Source organism: Trichomycterus rosablanca, chromosome 11 (assembly GCF_030014385.1).
Source record: "Trichomycterus rosablanca isolate fTriRos1 chromosome 11, fTriRos1.hap1, whole genome shotgun sequence".
Classification (NCBI taxonomy): domain Eukaryota; kingdom Metazoa; phylum Chordata; class Actinopteri; order Siluriformes; family Trichomycteridae; genus Trichomycterus; species Trichomycterus rosablanca.
The window spans coordinates 35,245,096-35,267,982 of NC_085998.1; the positions used below are offsets into that span (position 1 = coordinate 35,245,096).

The window sequence follows — 22,887 nt, forward strand, 5'->3', positions numbered from 1 at the left end:
TGTAGTAGCGCCCTACTCATTACCTCCAGCTGAACTTATATTTAATATAGTAACACTACCAAGTTTGTTTATTAGGATTTTAACGTCATGTTTTTACACTTTTGGTTACATTCATGACAGGAACGGTAGTTACTCATTACACAAGGTTCATCAGTTCACAAGGTTATATTGAACACAGTCTTGGACAATTTTATATCTCCAATTTACCTCACTTGCACGTCTTTGGACTGTGGGAGGAAACCGGAGCAGCCGGAGTAAACGCAGACATGGGGAGAACATGCAAACTCCACACAGACAGGACCCGGACCGCCCCACCTGGGGATCGAACCCAGGACCTTCTTGCTGTGAGGCGACACCCCCGTGTCACCCCACTACCAAGTACTATTGATACAGCAGAATGGGGTATGCTACAATGCATCCACTCTTAATGTGCTCATGCACAGACAAAACCAATCAACCACTGATTGGTGGATTGGTAGTGGCACTCACACACAGTAAGACATTTAATCTCTTTAACCCAAGTCTGTCTAAACTTGCAATTAAAGCCCCTTAAAATAACTGGAACACACTCAAACATGCACTCTACACAGATCTTTTCTTTAAAAAAAAAAACTTCAAAGTGCTGGTATAAGGTTTACTCCGTCCCCCACCACCTTTGACGCCTCCTGGTATCAAGTGAACCAACATGATTACAAAGAAAATTCCTCAACCCATGAGGTCACCTGTATTGTAAACATCTGTGACGAGCCATCATGCTCGAGAAAGGCAGTGGCGGGGGGGGGGGGGCGTTTGTGATCAAAGCCCCCTGTGATCTACTTCAAACAGAGAGACAGATGAGACACCTGTGCACTGAGTCCTACACAAACAAGATGTGTAAAAGTCAACCATAGTGTAGAAACCAGGTCGAACCAGCATTGTCCTGGTGTCTCTGGATTATGAAGACATGAAGCAACATGTGATTTTATAGAGGAGTGAGGGTAGAATCCAGTTTGTTGTTAGCAAAATTTCATCATCCACATTCACTGCAAATATGTTTCATTTGAAATACAGTTCAGCATTTTGAATCTGCATCATTAATACTCATTATTTTGCCATTTTAACTGATTTTAACTAAACACCTAACAACCAACATGGTGTGGGTGTGACAGCTAGCCATGTGTATGTGAATAATGTATGTCAGAGACCCTGGACCCATGACAACCTCCTGATCAGGGTCTTCACTGGTTCAGAGCCTACCAGGAAAACATACTCTACAGTATGCCAATCTACTGGACAATATCACACATGTACATTCACTCACTAACATACATCTAGAAGTAAATCCACGTGCTGGCCTGTTCTTAAAGTTAAAAGGAAAGCATACCACATTCTCCAGGACCGTGAAGCTGTGCTGCAACCACACTACCTGCCCTGACGTTTATAATATGTGCAACAATTACGCACATCAGCGTGATAAATTTGATCAAAGTTTTGGGCCAGTATTTGTTCCTTCGCATCAGATCAACCAATCACAACTTGACCACACCAAACAACAAATGTGAAGTGGTTTTTTGAGCCTCAGATGCCAACCTTAAACATAGCAGCCATTTTAAGTAAGCAACTGATGCCCAACCAAGAGGCTTTTTGTTCTGTACTAGCCAGCATATCCCTTTGAAGGCTGCACAAAAGGAACCTTGCAACTATGCCTTTCATCATAGGAAAAGAGCCAAACTGGCCACTTGGATATTCCTCTGTGGACAGATGTGTTGCATAATAAAAAAAAGCCTTGTCAAGAAAACAAAGCACATACAATAAAACACTGGCAGGAATAACCTTAGAAATTAAACAGTTAAAGATAATGTCCTACATAACGAAGCAAAATCTTCACAGGTGGACTTTGTTTGGGATTAGAAGCAAATTTTGCATTGGTTCTAATTAGCAAAACTGTGTGACAGGTATGTGGGTCATTCTGTACCACAAGATGTCGTCATAATCAGTGGTGCCCAAAACAGTAGCAGTTTTCACAAGGGTACATTTAACGTAGATGGCCGTCCAGCACCGAACAACCACGTTTAATAACATCAGATGGAAAGAATCCAGCCCACATTTACAAACCAGGAACACACAACAAAGCCAATAAAACAACAAAGCCAATAATATCCAACATAAGGTCAGCAAGAGTGTACAAGTCAACAATTTGAAAGTTACATGAACTTTGTAACAAAGTGGATGATACAGTGAACACTATCACTGATTTTATAATACTAGATATCACAATTAGTAAACTATTTATAGAAAAGTGGTAGTAAAATACACCGATCAGGCATAACATTATGACCACTGACAGGTGAAACGAATAGCACTGATTATCTCTTCATCACGGCACCTGTTAGTGGGTGGGAAAAATGGGTGAGCGTGAGGATTTGAGCGAGTTTGACTAGGGCCAAATTGTGATGGCTAGACGACTGGGTCAGAGCATCTCCAAAACTGCAGCTCTTGTGGGGTGTTTTGGTCTGCAGTGGTCAGCATGTATCAAAAGTGGTCAAGGGAAGGAACAGTGGTAAACCGATGACAGGGTCATGGGCGGCCAAGGCACACTGATGCACGTGGGGAGCGAAGGCTGGCCCGTGTGATCTGATCCAACAGACGAGCTACTGTAGCTCAAATTGTTGAAGAAGTTAACGCTGGTTCTGATAGAAAGGTGTCAGAACACACAGTGCATCACAGTTGCTGGGCTGTATTGGCAGCAAAAGGGGGACCAACACAATATTAGAAAGGTGGTCATAATGTTATGCCTGATCAGTGTATGATCAAATGATGATTTGTGTAGTAGAACTGTTGTGTAATCGTTGACCCATAGTTTTTTTATTTGTATTTTTTCCCTTCAGAGTATGGTCAGTGCATACATTATGCTGCAATGCATGCTGGGAATTGTAGTGCAGTGCACTGTGAAATGGGCAAATATTAATGGAAAATGAAAATTATTTCACACTTTAAATTAAAATTTAAAATTTAAAATTGAAATTGAAATAACCTGCTGAGTAGTCAGTCCAAGTCTAACCGTACCGCTCTTTTAAAAATTAATATTTGACATTAGAAAATTACATCATTAAAACACAGTGTTTTACCATTTATTCTCTTTAAAAACAAACAGTAACAAAACAATATGCACTACAGCTTTATTAAACATGTTTTGTGTTGGTTTTTAATAAATTGACCTTATAATAATGATTTCAATTTTTAAGATCACTGCTTGCTTTTACACATCCTATTGAAGAGTAATCCCTCTCAGCAATCTGCTGTGTGGAATGAAATAAAGAACCTGGAAATCAATCCCACCTGCTGATAGATGGGCTTGTGCTTTCCTGGAAACACAGATGAGGCTCTGGGGAGTCCTCACTCAGCTCGCTAGTCATGAGCCAGAGCACCAAACGCACAGATGCATGTGAGACGAATACCCATGAGTCAACTGATCTTTCCCAGACCCCCTCAGCCGGGGAGTAAACTGCACCCTGGTACAGAAAAGTCTCCTGGCTTCACAAACACAGAGTCAAGAGTTCTGATTCAGCCTCACCTCTGCTTGTGATGTCAAGTCTCGACCATTTAAGGCGATTTACATTCCTCTGGGTGGTTGGGGTAACCTTACCTTCTGACTAAAGTCTGTAAAAGCAATACAGTGCCAACCGCTCCAAATTTCTCATCAGGGTTCAGTCATTTCCCATCATGACTTCGGAATGCAGGGTCTGAGTAACACACTTACCCAGTCATTGTGTTTGCCCGATGTGTGACATCCAAACTGGCCTCAGGAGAAACAGTCACAGGCCAACAACTACAAACTAGGCACCAGGAGAGCGCAACAACATTTTCTATTGATTCTACTTATTTTTAAAGCCAACATGCTGTCTCATCGGCAAACGAGAAAAAAATAAGAATTCATACTATTTAGTTAGTTTAAAAACTGAAGAACAGTTAAGTTTAGGGTAAGTGGTGGAGTTCTGGAGATCTGTGTTTAAACCTCAAGCCAACTCGCAGTTTGTGAGGAGTTTAGCATGTTTCCCCCATGTACACAAGTTTTCTCTAGATATTGTAATTACATACAATCTCCATAGGTGTAATTAAATGAGTGTTTGGTGCCCACTGATCAATTGGCACCCTGTGTGTCTCTCTGGCCTTGCACCCAGTGTTTTAAGGTAGAGCCAGACACAACACAATCCTCATTAAAATAAAGATATTATTGAAAGTAAATCACAGAATGCATGTTTTACCACATAATCCCCCAAACCCCCAACATTATATAGTATTATATAAAGAGTATTTTGTTTATGGGCTAGGCTACTTCACAAGTACACCCGGAGGGCAGAGGCAGTACTGTTATTAGCATATGACTATTTCCTGAGATGTCTGCATGCGCACACACACACACGGCTTTTGTTTATGTAGGCCACTGGTTAAATTCGAACTTGTGTTGCTGACCATTCGAGCACTTTCCTTTTAACCAACAAGCAAAAAGCATCAACTGGCTAAATATGTGGTTACACAAGCAACCAAAAATTTGTCTCCTTGTGTAACACACAGGATTTGGCTGTAAATAGAACCACAGTGTCAAAAAGTCCACACATCTGGTTTGAAGTTATCAATATAAATTGCACAGGAAAGCAAAAAGAGCAAAAGTTTAGAATCATTTAGCATTTAGCTAAAATAAGTTCAATACTTCATCTAATTTGAAAACATATTAGCATTGTTGGTTTTGCACATTAGGAATATGCGTTGACCATCAGGGAAAAAAAAAATCACCACACACTTCAACGACACTTCAACAGTAAATTTAATTACGTTAAGTTAAGTAGTCTAATTAAATTAAGTACTTTTAGCCACAGTCAATACCAGCGCCAGATTTCAAAATGCACATTTATCAGGTTAAATAATAAAAGCAAAATGCATCCTGGATCTGTTTTTGACACAAAAGCAACTTTGAAAATACCAAAACTAAAGTTGCACAGGTGTCATTTAACCACACAGCTTGATAAATCAGTACGGATGTAACGATGCACCACAAGGCAGTTAAAAATCACTTCACATGTGTAACGATTCAAATCGGTTTACATGTACAATGAATTGATATTCACTTTAAACAGCAGAGGGCACTGGCGCTAGTCACCTCGCCTGGTTGACGTCACTACAGGGTTGCCAGGTTCGGATTTTTCCAGCCAAATTTATTTATGTGAGGATACTTTCTTTATTTGTATTATTCATTTATTTATTTAATGTGGGATTTAATTCATTTCAGTTTTTTTTTTTTACACAAAAAGGGAAATGTGCAGCATTGTTTTGCATAGTTTGTACCTACCTCACAAATAAAAGGACAGTCATTATTTAGATAAATAAAAGATAAGCACAGTGTATCGTTACATCCCTACAAATCAGCATCCAGTGTGGCCAGACGAGCAGTCTTTGTTTCTGGGCTACCAGTGTAGCTACCTGATGAGCAAAAGGTTTACTAGGGTTTTTTTTTTAAATGTATTTTTATTGGCTTTGCATTAAGATTTAAATGTATTTGACAGGCATTTGGTTTCCTGTGTGTTTTGGTTGTAAAACAGAACCTTTATGAATACCTTTTATGCTTGTGCAGTACATGAGGTTTGATCTCACAGTAAATTGGGCTCCATTCCCGAAGAATGTTGTTACACCCTTGTATAAATAAGGTAAGTTTTCACCTCCAAATACGACTGGAAATGAAGAAAACTGCTCGAGTTTTAAAGGATTTAGGTTTTTGGTTTGATACTGTGAATTAGTTAAAGTAAAATGTGTTTTAAAAATGGATAATTAAATATTATTAAATATTACTTTATGCAATTATATGGTTTGGTCTTTGCTTTATGTGATTGGCAAATCTCTTAATTCACATCACATGTAGAGGTTAACCAAGTCTTCTTGTGCTACACAGTTTATTTACATTACTTATGTTAAGCTATTAATCATATCAATTTGTCATACACATACAAATGAATGACTAAAAATTGTTTTAACCTCAATACATTTCTAAACACAGAAGTACAGCAGCATGTGAGCCAGATGCAGGATCATCAATCACTGTGTATAACTACGGTGGCCTATCAGATCCAAGCATAATATATAGGCATAGTCCAAGAAGCTCTAGGAGACACAGACAGACTGTTAAAGAGCAGTTATTTGTTCAGCTGCTGTGTGATATCCTGAGTGTCTGTTTATGCTGGATTGAGTTGAGAATGTCAGCCAAGAAAACAAAGGGTAGGTAGTTGGGACGTTGATGATCAACCTGTTAACCAGTAACTAAGAGAGAAGTCATTGTTTGATTAATAAGCTGGGTTAAAAAAGTTGTTTAAATTCATTAGCAACAGCTGATGCTTGATTTGATCCGAGAGCAAACACAGAAAAGTTCAGACTGATTTGAGACTCAGAAAGTGCACTGCAGCTGTAATCCAAACAGAAGAAACTCTGTACACATTGACATTGATTAATTTATTTAAAGTATGAACAAAGGAAGTATAACACATTAAAATTACAAACAGAAAAAGCCAATATGTGCGAGTATGGCCTTTGACTGCAAGAGCTGTAATGTTAATTTTATAGAAAAATATTTGGCATCCTGCCCCAGTATAAAAGTAAAGCTCATTGGTCATTGTGAACTAATAATGACTTTACTAATGATGTTGATTGATTGCTATTATGATTTGTATGTTTAGTTAGCTATTGTAATGAGCTATTCTCAACAGGCTCTGAGTAAAATCTACATTAGCCCAACATTGGAAGTTGAAAAAGGCTTCCTTTATCTGTCTGGCTAACATTCAACAGATGAGAAGCTGAAAGTTAGACTGGTTTTTAATAACCAGTTGCTATTTTAAAGCATTACAGTAATTCCAGCTTTATAAATATGACCATTTATTAAAATTTTAGTAATGTAGCCTTTCTATTACATGTACAAGCTTAGAAACAGAAAGGTAGTTTGCTCATGTTGTCAAATAATCTAATCAAGACAAACACAAACCAGTATTCAACAGACAGAGATTCCAGTTTTACCAAGATCATGTAGACGTTTTTTGATTAATGCAGACCAAAATAATTAATTAAACTTTGCAGTACTCTAACACATGACCAGGAGACTGCTGTCCGAGTGTGAGGGATGGGAATATTATCCACCCAAGGAAAGCATGAATCTGACTCAGTGTAAGAAAGCAGGTATCTGGCACAGTGGAAGAAAGCAAGTGGTTGAAAGACAGCAGGCATTTGGTGCCATACAAGAAACCCGGTACCTGCCACTGTGCATAAAAGCTTAAATATAGGACTGTGCAAACACTAAAAAGAAAGGAGGAGTTGTAACTGTGTGAGGAATGTGGTACTGTGTAAGAAAATGGAAATCTAAATACAGTGTAACAGTGTGTCCCATAATTTTTATACAATTGGCTCTAATTGTAAATAGCCTCTATTTATTACTAACATGATGATCAGTACTGTTTTATATTGTTGATGTTATGCATGTAAAATACTTCCCAAAACTGATTAGTTCAATAAATAAATTAAATCAATTAAACAACACAAGCAGAAGAACAAAGATTACAACTCTTATTCTTTAAGTAAAGCTGAAATTTGCATTAATAGGAACTGCGCATTCACTGCTCACTATGAACATCAATAAAATACACTCACACACAAAAAACCACATGGAAATTTCTTTTTGGATGTTGTTTGCTAGTGAATGGCAGTTAGGATAGATATCACAGAGGGCTAAATATCATATTTCATTCTCAGAAACATTTTTCACTGGTCAGATCAAGGACAGAACCTGTAAGGACAAGTCAGTGCTGAAAGAAACGTTCCTGTAACTCCTGCCCTGCGGTATATATGCTCAAGTTGTACTGAGGTAAAAATCTGGCAACAAGCCTGTAATTAGCCGGGGTTTTCCTGCCATGGTTAAACGCCGTGCACACTATAAACAAATCCCAAAGTTTACTTGCATTTTAAAAACATTCACCCAGTCATATCTGGGGATCAAAAGCATGTTCTAAGTTGGTCAGGAAGAAAGCAGCTCCTAAACTCACCACATCAATGACCATTATGTAACTACTCAAACCTCTCCGAAGCCTGGGAGCAGATTGTCTTCAGTAAGGAACGGGTTCAAAATTTCTCACTGTTCACAGAGGCTCTAGAGAGGCCTGAAAGGGTGAACGGACCACACACAGTGCCTACACACACCTGCAGAGGTCCATTACTTATTTCTTATCTTAACGTACACAAAGTCCTTCCAAAATATGTACACTAGTACAGTTCTAACAGTTTTACTGTTTTTTTTTTTTTAGTAAATTAGTAAATTAATTATTTCAGTTTGCATACCTCGCATACACAAAATCTTAATGAACTGGTTATAGTAGTTATTACTAACATCACAGGAGAGGGCAGGATGTGCACATGAACCTCATAATAAAAGCTTAACCACAAGACAGACTCGAACCCTCAGTTATAACACTGACATAAGTACGTACATGTTCAGTCATAAGCAGTCATAAAGTAGTCATAGGAGTAAATGTCAGTGTTAGGGTACCAGTACTGGAAAATGTCATCATTCACATTTTCGGCATTCAGCAGACGCTTTTAACCAACGTGACTTACAGTACTGTGGCAGTATATCGTCTCAGCCATTGAAGGTTAAGGGCCATGCTCAAGGACCCAACAGTGGCAACCTGGCAGTGGTGGGACTTGAACCAGCGACCTTTCAATTACTAGTCCAGCACTTTAACTGCTAGGCTACAACTGCCCATAAGCTTAATCAGCTTTTGTAACACAATAATGGCCTGAAGTATGTGGACACCTGACCATGCACTTGTTGAATATCCCATTGCAAACTGATTAAGACATTGATATGGTGTTGCCAAACACATCTAACCTTGATTTTATGGATCTCAAGTCATGCTAATATAATTTTCCTCAAACTGTTAACAAAGATTGAGGTCGATTTATTTTATATTGTTGGTTTTATATTGTTCACTGAAACCTTTACTCAATATTCTACACAATAGTTGTCACAATGGGTGTCCACATACTTTTTTAGGTACATAGTATATGTGACGTAATAAAATGTACTTGCTTAGATTAAAATCAGGCATTTAACCACAAGTCGTGACTTAATGCTACTTCTTCAGAATTTGTTGTGAATGAATAAGGGTAACCCAACAAAAATGTGTCTATGTTACACCTCATAAAGGTTCACAATAGCCAACATGCTCTAGCTTAGCATGTCCGTCTGCATGTGGTATGTGAGGCTCAGCTTCTGGCATGTGAAAAGAAGCCTGTGCTCGTCGGAGGGGGAAATAATAGTCTGCGACTCTCTTCGGTCAGGGTGGGGGTGTGCAGCAACAAACGAAGTTACAATCGGGCAACTACAAATGAATAGTTTTAGGAGGGAAACAAGGAATGTGCAAAAAATGTTCAACAAATGCTGCAAATTTTCTTGAAGAAGTGAAGTGTCTGGACAAACAGGAACCAAAAGAGAAGAATAACCAGTTTTGTCTGGTTCTTCAACATCAGCTTGGTGGGTAACAGCCTCAACACATCCCAGTAGTGCACGTACAACACTGATTATGTGAGCCAGCTATAGTGAAAATAGTGAAAATAGTGAGGAAAGTAACCATGAGGTTTTTAAAACACTGCAAAATAGATAGATAGATAGATAGATAGATAGATAGATAGATAGATAGATAGATAGATAGATAGATAGATAGATAGATATACAGTATATCTATTTTACTGTGTTTTAAAACCTCATACTTTTAAATAACCATCCTTAAGTAACCACACTTAATGCAAATTTGATCTGAACCCTGTTTGACCCCATAACCCTCTCATTCAGCAGCTCCGATCCTCTGAGACCCCCTTCTACTAACTTTTTGTTACATTAGACTGTGGTGTAATATTACACCAGTGATTAATTAGATCACATCTGGCAGGGTTCTTTACATCTGGACCTGTTGGCCACAGCAATTTAATAGTCCATAACTTATTACACATTCTATCCATAGTCACATTAAGCCAATTCAACCAAATATGCACAGCAGGGCGGCATATGTGGCAAAAGGACAACATCAAATAGCACTGCAGTACATCATTACAGACTTTAAAGGCGAGCAATAGTGCGTGAATACCACTAAGCCACATGAAAGCCATTATCCAATTCAGTGGGACATGCACTATGGACGTTATGCCATAAAACAATGCATTTCTATCTTCTATATTCCACAGTTAAACCAGAACAGGACAAATGCAGGTGAGCAACCGTTGAGGAAAGCTTTTGTTCTCGAGACAATAAAACAGTGTAGAAGCTATTTTTGTATTACAGGGAAGTAATTATGGGAAAGAAACCTCAATGTGGCGCAAGAGTCCAGACAAGTTTAGTGATTTTCCGGTTTTCAAACACCTACTAAACCTGGTAAACCACTGATGAGTTGAATAAGGTCTCTGAAAGTATGAAAATCACAAATGATGTTTAGTACTCTGACACTCCAAGACCAAAGTAATGCAGCACTGTACTAATCATGCGTCCATAAACATAATTTGAGATTTGAACCATCCTGAACAAACAGGATCAAATTAAAGTGCTGATGTTCCCAATAAGTTGCCTTTGCCCCAGTAGACCTGTAGGCATAGCAAATCCAGCCGGCGAAAGATAATAAACCTACTGTACATCATGTCAAGGCATGCCAATCCTATTATATAAACAAAAAGAAGCATTAATTTCCACATCATGGGTACAATAAAAAGATCACATGTGCACAGAAAGTGCTTTATCCTGTTGGTACTGGCAGTTCCTGAGAGGGCAGGGTTGTGGAACAGGACTTTCACTGTGGTTAGGTTAATGTGAATGCATTTTTTTTTTAATCTGAGAAGAGCAGCTGGGAGACGAACCACATGCAGTTCACAGCTGGACACACACATTCAAACACATCACAATGACTAAGACCCTTAATCAATCTCTGCCCTCCGAGAGGAGAACAGTCCTGTAGAGATTCACTGCTTTTAGGAATTATTTCCTTCTATGAAGCCTGGTGCGTACTGGACAGACAGACTGACCAACAGATACTTTATTAACAGACATACACCTATCAGCCATAACATTAAAACCACCTCCTGGTTTCTACACTCACTGTCCATTTTATCAGCTCCACTTACCATATAGAAGCACTTTGCAGTTCTACAATTACTGACTGTAATCCATCTGTTTCTCTGCATGCTTTGTTAGCCTCCTTTCATGCTGTTCTTCAATGGTCAGGACTCTCCCAGGACCACTACAGAGCAGGTATTATTTGGGTGGTGGATCATTCTCAGAACTGCAGTGAAACTGAGTTTTTAAACACCTCACTGTCACTGCTGGACTGAGAATAGTCCACCAACCAAAAATATGCAGCCAACGGCAGCAATAGATGAGCGATCGTCTCTGACTTTACATCTACAAGGTGGACCAACTAGGTAGGAGTGTCTAATAGAGTGGACAGTGAGTGAACACTGTATTTAAAAACTCCAGCAGCACTGCTGTGTCTGATCCACTCATACCAGCACAACACACACTAACACACCACCACCATGTCAGTGTCACTGCAGTGCTGAGAATGATCCACCACCTAAATAATACCTGCTCTGTGGTGGTCCTGTGGGGGTCCTGACCATTGAAGAACAGGGTGAAAGCAAGCTAACAAAGCATGTAGAGAAACAGATGGACTACAGTCAGTAATTGTAGAACTACAAAGTGCTTCTATATGGTAAGTGGAGCTGATAAAATGGACAGTGAGTGTAGAAACAAGAAGGTGGTTTTAATGTTATGTCTGATCAGGGTACATTATCCTGAAAGAAATTATGATTTAACAATCAGATAAATAAACAAATAAAATCAGAATTGATGTACATTGCTCATGGCAGAGAACATTTCCAGAACTACTTCCAAACAAGAACAGTACGTTGACATTTTCGGTATTTAGCAGACGCTCTTATCCAGAGTGACTAACAGAAGAGCTTCCATAGTAAACATTTCTGTCCTCTAGCTTAAGTAGACAACAGTCCAATGATACAAATCTGCTGGAACCCATACCCATAACGTCCCAGTAACAGCACTATGTGACAAAACAATAGTCATAAAATTCAAAACACAAATTATCACCCACTGACTGAGACAGGGTGGAAGTGGTGCCGGATGCAGAGTGAATCTTGCCTAGGACACCAAATATGACAGAGCTGGCCCTGCCACCATTCATATTTGTCTTATACCGCTCCAGGATAAGAACAGTAAGCGGAACAATCACAGGATATGAGTGACGTGTGACATACACGTACACTTGGTTAAAATGAACTATTACCCTAACACTCCCAAAGATAACATTTTATTAGCAAGTGTAATGAGTTATGATTGGTGATAAGTTTGAGAAAACTCCAGTAGCCAGTTGAGTTAATCAGGCTTATCACCTTTTCCAGCACATCAGTTCCAGAGACAAAGCAAAGCCTGTCCATTTATCACAACGAGAATCTCGATCTGATAGATGAGCCAGGCTAGAAAAGTCTAAGCCAGCAAGTTTCACACAGAAAATAAGAAACGTTGAGAATTTGCTGAGCCCTCATGGACTGATCTCATGCTTGTTATTTGACAATCAATCTTGACTAAACTGGCAGGATATTCATGTGGGCTATTGAGATTCATCTCTCTTAGCAAAACTACAGAGTCTGCTCTTCTCATGCTGGTGTCGAGTTCAGCTGCAATTCGAAACCTCAGACTGAAGTACGTGGATCAGGACAAAGACTGGCTTTCCTGCAGGCAACAGTGGAAAAAAAAAAGCAGCCCCACCTCCACCCCTCATTCCCACCAATCGGGTTTCACCCGGGACGAGACCATGCCTCAGGGTGGCCAGATTCACAGGTAATTACGGTGAAAAGCAATATGGAAGAAGTGACAGAAAAACACATCCCTTCCCTTCCTAAGCGAGATAACTGTTGCTTCAGGGCATAATTCCAGCCCGTCATCTTTCCCCGGCTTTCCCATGGACTTAACAGACACTTTGAAATAGAAGAAACTCGACCATTAAAAGGAGGTTTATGTTTTGATCAGATAAGTTGTTTTTTGGATGAGAATTCACACAATATGACTCACAAAGTTACAAATTCTTATTCTCATTTCTTTATTTCAGCTGCCAACTCAAACTGCAGCAAACTTTGTAAAAAGTGAGAAGTTTGGGGTGGGTGAAAATTTCCAGTTGCAACTGTAGACTGTTTAAAAGAGGCTCTGTACATACAACTAAGTGTGTATTACAGATTATCCCAAAGCCAACTTTTATATACACTGATCAGCCATAACATTAAAACCACCTCCTTGTTTCTACACTCACTGTCCATTTTATCAGCTCCACTTACCATATAGAAGCACTTTGTAGTTCTACAATTACTGACTGTAGTCCATCTGTTTCTCTACATGCTTTGTTAGCCCCCTTTCATGCTGTTCTTCAATGGTCAGGACCCCCACAGGACCACTACACAGCAGGTATTATTTGGGTGGTGGATCATTTCAAGCACTGCAGTGACACTGACATGGTGGTGGTGTGTTAGTGTGTGTTGTGCTGGTATGAGTGGACCAGACACAGCAGCGCTGATGGAGTTTTTAAACACCTCACTGATCTACTCTGATCTACTCATACCAGCACAACACACACCAACACACCACCCCCATGTCAATGTCACTGCAGTGCTTGAAATGACCCACCATCTAAATAATACCTGCTCTGTGGTGGTCCTGTGGGGGTCCTGACCATTGAAAAACAAGGTGAAAGCAGGCTAAAAAGATAAGTAGAGAAATAGATGGACTACAGTCAGTAATTGCAGAACTACAAAGTGCTTCTATATGGTAAGTGAGCTGATAAAATGGACAGAGTGTAGAAACAAGGAGGTGGTTTTAATGTTATGGCTGATCGGTGTATATACATTTTTAAAAGCACACATTTCTGGTATGACCATAATTACTGTGGAAAAGGTCTACCCATCGAGGAACTATTTTAATACCTGTTTGACTAATTTCTAAACAATTAAAAGTAATCCAAAGCAAACTACACTTACAATCTGGGGAAATATTCAGCTAGGATTGTGTATAATTGCTCTATTCTCTCTCACTAAAGTGTCTCTTCAGCAGATAAATGAAGCAGCGCATCAATTGAGACACAAGTAAAAGCAGAGTACTCCACCAGAGCACACTGTGTCAAGTGCAGTCTATTTTCAGCGCTCGCCCTTTTGCCGTCCTCGAATAACTGTTCAGAGCAATGTTCAAACTTCTGACGTTCTACATCCCTGAAGCTATTAATAAAATAAACCAGGTCTTTTGGGAGTCTCTTCAAAAACTCTGACCTCGAAAAGACATTTCAGTAGAAATGTGTGGAGAATGTAGCAGGTACAACCTACCTTAACACGTTTGTCATGCCAGCACATGTGTGCAAAGTGGTATTTTACAGTAAATCAGCAGAAAATCTAAGTTATGTGGTTGAATCATGTCCAAAATTTAAAGTAAGAAAGGTGTTAAGTACAGAATCCAAAAATCACAACTTGGGTATTTAAGCTGTGCAGCGGAGTAATCTGCAATCTGAAACTCTCAGCAGTTCCTCCACTAGCTCAAGAAATTCTATTGTTCGTGTCTGAGGGAGGGGGGTTGGTTAGGGTTTCTCTTGATTGTCGCTGCATAAGTGAGTCCTTCTGTCTGTGGGGCGGGTGCTAGCCTGCAGCCCTCTTTGGCCACCATGTCGAACAAGGAACTGTAACAATAGGTAAATAAAGAGTAAACTAGAAAGGAAAAGGAACGATAAAAAAAAAAAACATGGTAATCTTTACTAAACTGTACTTGTTAGTCTTGGATTCTGTTATAGACCTAAATAGGATAGCTCCCAATCTGCAGAGAGGTCTAAAGAAGCAGATGATTAGTTTTAGGACACAGTTGTGTATACCTGCCAGTCACCAATGTCATGGAACGCAGGTAACAGGTGTAAGAATATGATTGTGAGTTAAAGCACTGGAAAACAGTGGACCCCTGAGCACTGGGCTTACTATCTGTAACGGGCTATGAAGCATTACAATAGTGGACAGCGGTTGGGTAAGGATGCTGCTCCTTTGAATTTATAAAAGCTCCAATCGTTCTTCAGGATTCTCTTGGTTGCCTAAAGCTAGAGCTAGACCCCACAGTTTTACATCTTATATATCTTATATACTACAACCTGTAACAATCCCCGGGAGAAGAAGTTGGATCATAATAGTTCTTGATAGACAGTTATTGCTATAGAAGTGGAACTTCCATCTGAGTGAAAGATCATTCATTAAAAAAACAAAGAAAAACCCATAGATAAAAGTGCTTGAATGAGGCTCAGGGTATGTGTATAGGCCACAGACTTCTATCTTTAAATAGGCTTTAATACAGGACAGTCACATACTGTCAGTGCTGAAACCAATCCCGGCTCCAGATTTGCCCCGCGGGAAGGGTTCAGCACCATTCAGCCGAATTCTGTAGCTCTCGCATAAGAACATAAAGAGAGACTTTATTGTGTGTGAAATAGGCAGAACACATGGTCTTCACATACAAAGACTACTCCAGAGGGGTGACACTGCTTTGAATAGCTGACGTAAATAAAGGCCCAGTCACGCCTCCGCCCCAAGTGATAATCAATCAGCACAGAGGAGGAAGAGCTTCTGCTGCTATTTCACTGACCACCGGATCCTAAATAATCTGCTGCAGATCTACTCAGTGCACTGGCCCCAGATATTCTCAGAAGATAACCTTGCTGAAGGACGGCATTGGGCTATTGATCATACGGGACCGAGAACCCTGCCCCCTTTAAGGTTCAAAAGGTCAAGGTAGGAGGAAGGGCAGGAGGGTCAGAGGTGACTAGAGCTGTGAATTAATCTCCCCTCGATCATCGAGCGGGGTTGAACTGGGAGTTTACTTAAGGTGAAGCAAAAAAATATAAATGTTACCCAGCAGGGCAGTCCTGGGAGGTTACCAATGCCAATTTAAAGGCATCCAGGCTCATTCTGGTTACCTTTTGTCACTCTGTTTAATGTACTGAACAGGGACATCTGGGTGGAGCTATAAATAGTACAGACCGTGTAAACATTACATTACAGTATGGCACAGAGAGGTTATACCTTTTTATTTATTTAACCACAGCAAAATATTCGTCTATTTAGTTTCTTTATTTTGGACCACCTGTTAATGAAGTAATGCACTACAATTAAGTGAAGCAAATCCAACATGTTCCCTTAACAATACAACTAAAAGAATCAGTACACAGTGCGAAGCATAATGTAATACTCAACTAAATGCTATACAAGATGAAAGTACAGCCTCATATTTCTTCCTTTTGGTGTATGTACTGACATTACCATGTTCACTGCTGCTGTCAAAAAACTGGGAAAGATATGTGACATGGGTTTGGGTAACTCTGGATTTTGATTAGTAAATGTACCAACTAAAACTATATATCACTGCACTGAAACCCAAACTGTTTAAAATATCTGTTGTGGGTGATCATACTCTGATGTACGACTTAAATGAGACAAACAAGCTTTTATCTATCAGTGGAACTTTCCTCTGGTTGCTCCATGCTAAATCCATAAAACAGAATGCGTTACTCTTAAGGAGAACAAGATACAGAGGTAATGTGATAATGTGATGAATAGTAAAATAAATACTTTAGTGTAGCACCTGTGTTACTGTAATTTTGGCCAATATTTTTGTGTCTTTGGCTACAAGTCTACAATTTATCAGAATTTTCTTTAGTATTGTCAAGCTTTTCGTGAAAGATTTAATGTTGCAGTGCTATAGTCTAACAAAAGGTCTTAGAAATAAGCAAACATCTTACAGGGCTATAGTATTGATGCAATCTGTATTACCCAAATTTCTATCTATATTTCTATGCAATACTGTATTAGTAATTAGTGCATTTTTGTCTCTACACACACTATAGTAATATGTATGTTGTCACACTAAACAATTCCTTTAAGTATGCAAAGAAAATCCAAGTTTGGATGAGGCCTACCATTCAAAATAAGTAGAAATGTTAAGATGCAGCTGGTAGAAAACTTAATGATAAATGATTCATAGGTTTTTTACTAATGTATGACCCAGTTACATAATCACAAAGCAGCATTTTGAATCTTTAAAATAATCTCTAACCATTTACATCAGCAGCAAAAAGTCCAAAAGCAATTCATAATTTATAGCCAGACTATTTCATAAACAGTGCAAGGAGATCATTTAGAGCCATTTAGGAGATAATATGCTATGAAGTAGCCAACCTGGACAAAAGTGTGTCAGTTGTAAACAGATTGCTGTGGTCAGTCTGGCTTAAATATAAATAAAAAGAAAACTAATTTTGGCATGTTTAAATAAATAAACACATGGGTCTAATCTTTTTAAAGAGAGACTACAAAAATAAGGATTAAATGCTTCCACCCAATCATAAACATAATACATTTACTAAATTTAACAGTGGCAATCTGGTGGGGTGGGGGGTCCTGGACCTTCTGATAACTAGTCCAGTAGTTTAACCATTAGGCAACAACTGCCCCTTATTTGTACACATCTTCCTTCCTTGCTTTAAAGACAATAGAAACACACTATGTAATACAGACAATTAACTTAATTCAACAATTTATTGAAGACAAAGACCGGTCAGTCAATAATACTCGATTGACCCTTGTATTGTTGAAATTGTGGACAATGTGTGGTAGAGAAGGGTGTTAATAGCCTGGGGAGAAAAGCCAAGCATGCGCTAAAATGCAGTGAACGAGTATATAAAACCTTAGAGAGTGAAAAAGGCCACAGATGGTGCCGTCAAGAGCATCCACACCCTCCACCATGCCATCAAAAGCAAACACACATGCACACTCACACCCGGACCACCTGAATGCAGTGCAAGAACTGAGGGGTTGGAAGCAGCAGATGGTAGGTGTGGGAGCCTTAACAGCATTACAATGTAAAGTACCTACATAAGAAAGTGCAGGAATTGTTTGGTTGGGTTAAGAGAGGCAGAGAAGGACTTCATGGCTTCTACTGAGTGATGCAGACAGCTGTCAAGAAGTGATGTCAACCTAATCGCTTCTAATTGAGTTACTGAGAGATTTAAGTCTTTGGAGCTCATTCTCAGGCTTAATTATATTTTACTTTCCCAAACTTTTTATAAGAGTATTATGTGTTTGTTTGTCTTTGTCGTACATTAAATGCTATTTAAAGATATGAAACAATTAGGTGTGGTAAATTTGCAAAATAAAATACATAAGAAAGAAGGGGAAAAACTTGAACACAACAGAACACAAATACTACAAATACTAATACCTGCACCTTTTAAAAGCTGTACAGTATTACCCAATTCTCCACTGTAGGCAGATAGCTGTACTGCTGCACAGAGCTGCCATAAAAACAGTGAGTAATTTCAGAAGGAGCCAAAACCTACACTGGAATCCCATGGTACTTAGAAAAACACAGCTTTTCAGATAATACTATAAAGTGTTTATGAGATCGTGAAATATGAGATGCACTGACAAGCATATGGCATAATGCTGTGAAAAATGCAAGCTGATTCAGCTAAATGATTAAGTATAGAGTAATGAAGCAATTCTAAATATATTTGACCTATGACTGATACATAAGGCATAACTTTACATATCATCCTGCATTTAGTCATACATTTAGTAATATTTACATACTCATAATGCTGTCATAGGTCAGTGCTGGGTCACGTCAGACTGATAAAACACAAGTCGAGCTTACGACGTGGCTTTAAGGATCAGTTAAACACACATGAGGTCATAAAATTCTTTTCCGGAGCACCCGGTAACCCGGTTGGAAATTAGTAGGTATTAAAGTAAGGAAGGACAGATCAAAGACAGTCAGGGCAGCTTAGCTGTCATCAATCAGTATGAGAGAACCACATGACCAACAGTCACACATGGAACGTCATGCAGGTGACATCAAACTAACAGCTGGGCCAAAACAAAACATGGGTGCAGCACTGAGCTCAGCTGGTTCCAGACCGTATGACATGTTCACTCCTCGCTCTCTTAGAGCTGCTGTAGACAGCAAAACAAAACGAATGGTTTTGTCAGACTGATATAGCGGTCATCAGATGTATCAAAAATCTTTAAGAACAGGACATGTGGAACACTGGACAGGGAATATTCTCTGCACATGTTAGTCCTATACAGTACATCACTGTGGAAGAATTTAGGCCCAGTCTCCTTTGCAGAATGGCTTCATTTGGCTACTTTGGAAGATTTTCAATCATGAACTACACATTTAAGTTCTTGCCCTTACGTCCCCTGACTTGAATCCCATTCCAAAACCTTATTTTTTTTCTTTTTTGAGCTTTTCAGAAGACACACTTGTGTGCTTCAGACTATCGTCCTGCTGCAAAATCCAACTGCCCTTGAGCTTTAGGTCACAAGCTGGCAAAAACTCAGATTTCAGGGGAATTATGACAAATCATCCAGGTTCTGTGAAAGCAAAGCAGCCCAAAATCATCACAATACCACCACTGTGTTTGACTGTTGTATTAAGTTTTTATGTTGGAATTAGCTGTAGTGTTAGTGGTATGCCCAATGTAACGGGACCCATGTCTTCTAAAAAGTTTCACCTTTGACTTATCAATGCAAGATTATTAACCCAAAAGTCTTGGGGGTCATTTAAATGTTTTAGGCTTTTTGGTAAGCATTGGATTGTGCCTTGCAACTCCGATCAATGCCATTATCTATGCCATTTCTGCCCAGTGTCTTGTTTAATTGTGGAATCCTGTACATTGACCATAACTGAAGCAAGCAAGGGAAACAAGGGTGTTCAGAGGTGTTTCAGACACATTTGGTTTCTTACGAACATCTTGTACAAACAAGCTTGAACACTACGCATGTATTGTATTAGGAGAACTTAAGCACATGGTGTTAAAAACCCACTATTGCCCAGCAAACAATTCTCGACCTTTCTCAGGTGCTATTAATGACATGTTTCAGTTTACCACCAAAAGCCCTACAGATAAGATTAGGACGACCATCCCAGAAAATAGTGTAAACCCATAAAACCAAAGGATAATGAGAAATCTGAAGCAGTTTGGGCTAAGCTCAGGATTAGACTAACAAAGCCAACAAGAATGTGTGAACACCAAAAGCCAGGGATTAAAACACCACAGCTCTAGCCAAGATCATCATGAAAGCTGATAAAGGATTCCAGCCATCGCATTGGCTGCCCTGTACTGCTATATATTATTAGCACATTGTTGTAGGCACACACTATCAAGACATCAGGTCAGTACATACTGAGAAAAGCCAAAGAGTTAAGCAACACCAGGTAATTAAACATAAACAAAGACCTTACACCACTAGACCATTTCACATTGTGTTTTACATGACTGTTGACATCTGGCAGCAATATTTAGTGCACTCTGCATGATTTTAAAACAAATTTTCCAAAGAAATTTTACTAATAATTTTTGAGATTGTGATCTAGCCTCCACTTGATCAGAAACTGGACTTGGTTTCTGCACTTAGTGTGCATTAATCTTAAACACAATTACATAAAAACCCTCTGACTTTTAATTCTTGTTTTTAATACGCTGCTTGTCTTAAAAGGTTCATGTCATATTTTAGAAATAGAAAGTTGAACTAGATCTTTGTTTAGTAGTGTGGTTACCGTTTGAGCAAACTTAAGTAGGAAGTGTGTAGTTTGAGACACAACCCTTCAGCTCACCGCCAGCACCTTCTCTACAGCCCAACTATCTTGTGTGAATGTGATAATTTCATAATAACCAACCAATTTGTATTGTTTGACACTTGTGTCAACAATTAATACATCATGGAGTGTGTGACTGACTGAATCACGTGTGTTGCCCTATGATCATAAATCGACAACCAAACTTTGCTCAAGTTGCTAAAGTGGAGAAATATCACCTCATTGTTTTCATTAGCTTTTCAATAATGCATATAGACCTTACAAAACAGTTTTCAGAGTTACTAGTTCGCTGAGAGCTGCTTTGGCTAAAAGTCCAGCCAGCAATGTGCAGTTTATAGATGGTAGAACTCATGTTGAACACAGATGTAGAAAATAGGAAACCCCTTAGACCATTTAAACCATTTGCTTCATTCTACAGCAGAATGAAAACAACGGTGACTTAACTGGTGAACCATACAGACACTAATTATGCTTTTTTAAACATGGAATCAGGTTTTTAGTATCAGTTCTGTTACTGCTAATCCACTTAACTACGCTTGCTATTGTGGTTTATTACTGGCTCTGCCATGCCAGTAGGAAAAATGACTAAGGATGGTGGATGTAGATTTTTCCTACAGCTATGCAGTCAGGTATGTAGATCTAAGAGGTGCCATTATGACATTAAGTGGCTGGCTGTGCATGGCTAATGAGCTGCTATGAGAATGATTCTGCATTACACTACTCAATAAAGGCCTTAGTCATCACACAGTCCTGTGACATGACTCCAGCGCAATGCCAACTCATCTCAGCGGCTTCCTCCTCTGTCTCGGTATCGAAAGATGAATAATAACTATTTCAATCCTGCAAACTGTGCCTGGATTGTAGCCAAATCCCCATGGTTACTACAGTACAGCTGCTGCTTCTTTCCTCCACCACATGAGGAAAACACACAGAAGGAAGCCACTAAAATGTTCATACGGATGTTTGACACTTTAGTCCTTATAAAACCTGAGGATAGTTTTGCATTGCTGAACTTTGAGAAAAGCAGAAGACTGACGGGCGTAGAAAGTATGTCAATGAGAGGAACACATTTTCCATAGCCTTGGTAACCCAGTGTTCTCATGTGATGACAGTTTATTAATCTACAATTACAGCACTATCCCAGGAACACTGGCCAGAAAGTTATACCAGCCCATCTCAAGACAACACACATTTACTCACAGGGAGACTGAAATATCAAATATTTATATCAGAAGATTGCCGGTTCAAGCCCCACCAATGCCAAGTTGTCACTGGTGGGCCCCTGAGCAAGGCCCTTAGCCTTTAATTGCTCAAGCTGTATTCAGTCATAATTGTAAGTCGTTTTGGATAAAAGCATCTGCTAAAATGTTGCAAATGTAAATTTACTTTCTGACATGTTTCAAATGTTAAAGGAAACCATGGGGCCTAAGAAAACCCACACAGGCACATGCCAAAGTGTTTAATCCATGTATTAGAATAGTATGTTATAACTTACTTAAATTGCATCCTGTCTAGTGAGTAAAACCCTGAGATCTGGTGCCTCCCTGTCCAGAGTGTAATCCTGCCTCTACTACTGGGAAAAGAGATCACTGAGTGTAAATGAATGGTGACTATTGTATCAGCCATTCATCTCTGTCATTAAATATTCTTTTAATTTATAATATTGCCTTATTCTGTTTTAATTGTTGTCACTGATTTATACTCAGGTAAAAGAACCCACCTCCCCCAACTAAACAGGGTAAAGTGTTTAAACCTGTAACCTGTTGGTGTATGTAATGCATGCACTGGGTCACTTGAATATAAAACACCAGCCAGGTGAGAATCTTTGTGACTGAAGCTCCTGCCATACATCAACCAGATGTAAATCAGCTTTCAAACGGATCTTAATCTTTTCACATCTAAATCAATTTAAATCTGTTAAATTTGATCATGCAAAAATGGTCTAAAAGCATCTTCACTTGTGTTTTCCTCCTCACTGAAAACTCAAGTTTTTCCTTTGTTACAAGTCTATGTGCTGAAGCCAAACCCAAACCCCAAACTAACCTGATCAATACTAATCAGATAACTCACCTTTCACTTGACTCTCGTACTCTGTGATGATCTCTTTATCCTTTTTAAACTTGGCAGAAGGATGCGACATTTTGCAGCCGTGC

At 39.2% G+C, this 22,887-nt stretch overlaps 1 protein-coding gene across 1 annotated transcript in view; it reads right to left on the reverse strand.

Moving 5' to 3' along the window:
- Positions 1–22,880, reverse strand: part of srgap1a (SLIT-ROBO Rho GTPase activating protein 1a) — an 87,265-nt gene extending 64,385 nt beyond the window's left edge. Inside the window, exon 1 of the mRNA XM_063004267.1 lies at positions 22,805–22,880. Coding sequence (XP_062860337.1) covers positions 22,805–22,874 — 70 coding nt within the window. The 5' untranslated portion in view covers positions 22,875–22,880. The remainder of the gene's footprint in view (positions 1–22,804) is intronic.
- Between the last annotated feature and the right edge of the window lie 7 nt (positions 22,881–22,887).